Source organism: Chinchilla lanigera, unplaced genomic scaffold (assembly GCF_000276665.1).
Source record: "Chinchilla lanigera isolate Chin_1 unplaced genomic scaffold, ChiLan1.0 scaffold00011, whole genome shotgun sequence".
NCBI lineage: Eukaryota > Metazoa > Chordata > Mammalia > Rodentia > Chinchillidae > Chinchilla > Chinchilla lanigera.
The window spans coordinates 19737671-19741262 of NW_004955412.1; the positions used below are offsets into that span (position 1 = coordinate 19737671).

Genomic DNA, 3592 nt, shown 5'->3' on the forward strand with positions numbered 1-3592 from the left:
TTTTTTTTTTTTTTTTTTTTATTGTTTATTTGTGACAGGGACTCACTAAATTACTAAGCTGTCCAGGCTGGGCTCAGATTTGTGCTCACTGTGCCTCAGCCTCCCAAAATGCTAAGATACAAGTGTGATGACACATGCCAGTAATCGTAGCTCCTCGGGAGGCTGAGTCAACAGGATTGCAAATGCAAGCCCAGCCTGGGCAACTTAGTAAGACCCTGTTTTAAAATAAAAAAAGTGAAAGGGTTGGGGATCTACTTTAGTGGTAGAATATCTCCAGTTTTGATCTCATTATTGAACAAACATAAAAACAAAAAAAAAATAATGTAAGATTTGAGAGCTAGGATTATAGGTTAGTGGTAAAGCTCTTGCCTAACTTGGGAAGGGCCCTGGATTTGATCTCTTCACCATTCAAAAATAAACACAAACCCCCAAGATCTTATAATTTAATAAGAACATACTGAACTTAGTAATTCTGTGCCAAGGATGTAGTTCAGCAGCGCAGTGCCTGCCTGGCAAGCGCAAGGTTGTGAGTTTGATTCCTGGTACCAAAAAATAATATTCGTCATTCTGTCCCTTTGTAAACTATCACTGCTTTTTTTTTTTCTTTGGCTTTTTGAGACAGGGTCTCGCTATGCAGCTCAGGCTGGCCTTGAGCTCACTTTGTAGCTCAGGCTGGTCTCGAACTCGCAACAATTCTTCTGCCTCAGCCTCCTGAGTGCTGGGATTACAGGCATGCACTACCACACCTAGCTTCCAATGCTTATTTTATTAGCTGAATGGCAATATCTACTGTTGAAAAGCTCAGTAAAAAAAGCTGATTTGAAAAGCTCATAACATCATTACAAAATAAATCTGTATGTTGCAGCTGTTGCATACATTTGAACCATAACGTTTTTCTGATCTCATTTTAGTTAGATGGTTGATCTTAATGTCTGTTGTCACAAATACAAAGCATTACTTGTATACAGTGTTTTTGCCTACTTTTCTCATAATCAGTATTGACTTGTCTTTTTTTTTTTTTGGTATTTATTTATTTATTTATTTAGTCTTTTTGAGGGAGGGTTTCACTATGCAGGCTGGCCTTGAACTCACTCTGTAGCCCTAGCTGGCCTCGAAATCACACTGATCCTCCTGCCTGGCTTCTCGAGTGCTGGGATTACAGGCATGTGTGCCTGGCCTCTGTGACTTGTCTTTTGGAAGTGAGGTTATATTATTTAACAACAACTTGCTGGCTGTTACAGTATACGTAGACTGCTATACAAAAGTAACTTTATTTTTTCTTTTTTCCTCATAGAATTTGTTTTTGTGTGTGTATGTGTGGTACTAGTGGAGGTTGAACCCAGAATCTTCTGGTTGAACCCAGTATATCCTGTGCAAGTATTGTACCACTGAGTTACATCCCAGCTGTTTTTATCTTTGAGGCAGAGTCTCACTAAGTTGTTCAGACTGGCCTTGAATTTGTGTCCTCCTGCCTCAGCGTCCAGAATAAGTGGAATCATGGATATCACGGGTGTGCACCACAGTTTCTTTTAAAAAAGATTAGAATCAGGCTTGGTAGCACATGTCTATAATCCCAGCATTTAGGAGGCTGAGGCAGGAGGTCCATGAGTTCAAGCTTGAGCTACATAGTAAAACTCTTGCCTCAAAAAACCAAAATGTTTTTTAAAAAAAGATTCTATTCTTAGTTGGGTTGAGTTTGAACAACTTTAGCTCCCTAGGCAAAATTATAACTAGGTTTTACACAGCTTTTTCTCTCTTGCCTGTTTGTATAAGGCCATCACTGCTGTGTGACCCTTGTAAAGGACTTGGCTATTGATCTTTAATTTTATTTTATTTTTTTTTTGATAGGCTCTTGCTATGTAGTTCAGGATAGCCTCAAACTTATGGTGATCCTCTTACCTCAGCTTTCTGAGTGATAGGATTATAGGCATGTGCCACCTTGCCCAGCTACATTTTAGTTTATTTTTTATTTATTTATTTATTTTTGAGATAGGGTCTTGGCCTCAAACTCACAGCAGTCCACCTGCCTCAGCCTCCCAAGTGCTAGGATTAAAACCGTGCGCCACCAGGCCTGACCATTTAAAATTTTTTTTTCTTTTTTTTTGTACTGAGAATCGAACTCACCACCCTGTGCTTCCCAGGCAAATGCTCTGCCACTGAGCTATACCCCCAGCCCCCATTTTTAATTTTTAAAGAGAGATTTTCCTTCTTCAAAGACATAAAATGTGTGCCGGGCGTGGTGGTGCATGCCCATAATCCCAGCACTCAAGAGGCTGAGGCAGGAGGATTGTTGTGAGTTCGAGGCCAGCCTGGGCTACAAAGTGAGCTCAAGGCCAGCCTGAACTGTATAGCAAAACCCTGTTTCAAAAATACAAAAAAGGGGGCTGGAGATTTAGCTCAGCGGCATAGTGCCTGCCTGGAAGCACGACGTCGTGTGTTCGATTCCCAGTACAGGAAAAAACAACAACAAAAAAGAACAAATAAAGACGTAAAATGTAGGGGCTGGGGATTTAGCTCAGCGGCACAGCGCCTGCCTGGTAAGCGCAAGGTTGTGAGTTCGATTCCCGGTACCGGAAAAAAACAAAAAAAAAAAACATAAAATGTAGTAATTAAAACTTTAGTTGGGCCTGGGCATGGTGGCACACACCTGTAATCCCAGCACTTGGGAGGCTGAGGCAGGAGGATTACCGTAAGTTCGAGGCCAGCCTGGAAGTGAGTTCAAGGCCAGGCTCAACTGCTTGTCAAGACCTTGTCTCAAAAAAGAGGCTTACTTGTAGAGCACTTGCCTAATATTTGTGAGGCCCTAGGTTAAATCTCCAGTATTGGAACAAAGGGAGGGAATTTATTAGGTACCATATTTTAGATGTTTAGTCCATAGTGTATGGAACCCCAAAGAGGGTTTATTTCCTGTCTTACCATTTCTGAATCTCATTTTTCCTTTCCTTGTAATTCCAGACCCATCCAAATGTGGACAAAAAACTTTTCACGTCAGAGTCCCTAATCGGCTTGAAGAATCCAGAAAAGTCATTTCCAGTCAACAGTGATGTAGGGGTGCTAAAGTGGAGACTACAGACCACAGAGGAATCTTTTATTCCATTGACAAGTAAGTGCCTCTGGCCATTTCCACTGAGCTGGTCTACATTCAGAACTAGAAATGGCCCAGGCTTGTATGCTTTTTTTTTATCTTCATTGCCATAGCAAAGTTCTTTTTGAGTAAGTGATATCCTTTCAAGTGGATTTGGAGCAGGATGTGGTGAGATGCGTCCACAATCTGAGCATTCTGGAAAGTGGTGGCAAGAGGATTGCAAGTTCAAGCCCAGCCTGGGCAATTTAGTGAGACTCGCTTTCAAAATAATAAAAAATGGCTGAGAATTTAACTCACTGTGAAGGCCCTGCATTCAGTCTCCAGTATCAAAAAAGAAAAGGAAAAGAACTTGGTGCTATTGCTACATGTTACATATTTTAATCATTTGCTTTAATTTTTTTGTTACTTTTCTTCTGGTGATAAGATCTAGTTACATAGTTCAGGCTGGCCTTGAACTCGTGGCAATCCTTTTGCTTCATCCTTCTTTTCTTTTTTTTTTTTTTAAGT

At 40.7% G+C, this 3592-nt stretch overlaps 1 protein-coding gene across 1 annotated transcript in view; it reads left to right on the top strand.

The window, feature by feature from the left end:
- The window catches only part of Arcn1 (archain 1), a 31807-nt gene that overhangs the window by 19137 nt on the left and 9078 nt on the right, over positions 1–3592 (top strand). Inside the window, exon 7 of the mRNA XM_005378251.2 lies at positions 2956–3103. Coding sequence (XP_005378308.1) covers positions 2956–3103 — 148 coding nt within the window. The remainder of the gene's footprint in view (positions 1–2955; positions 3104–3592) is intronic.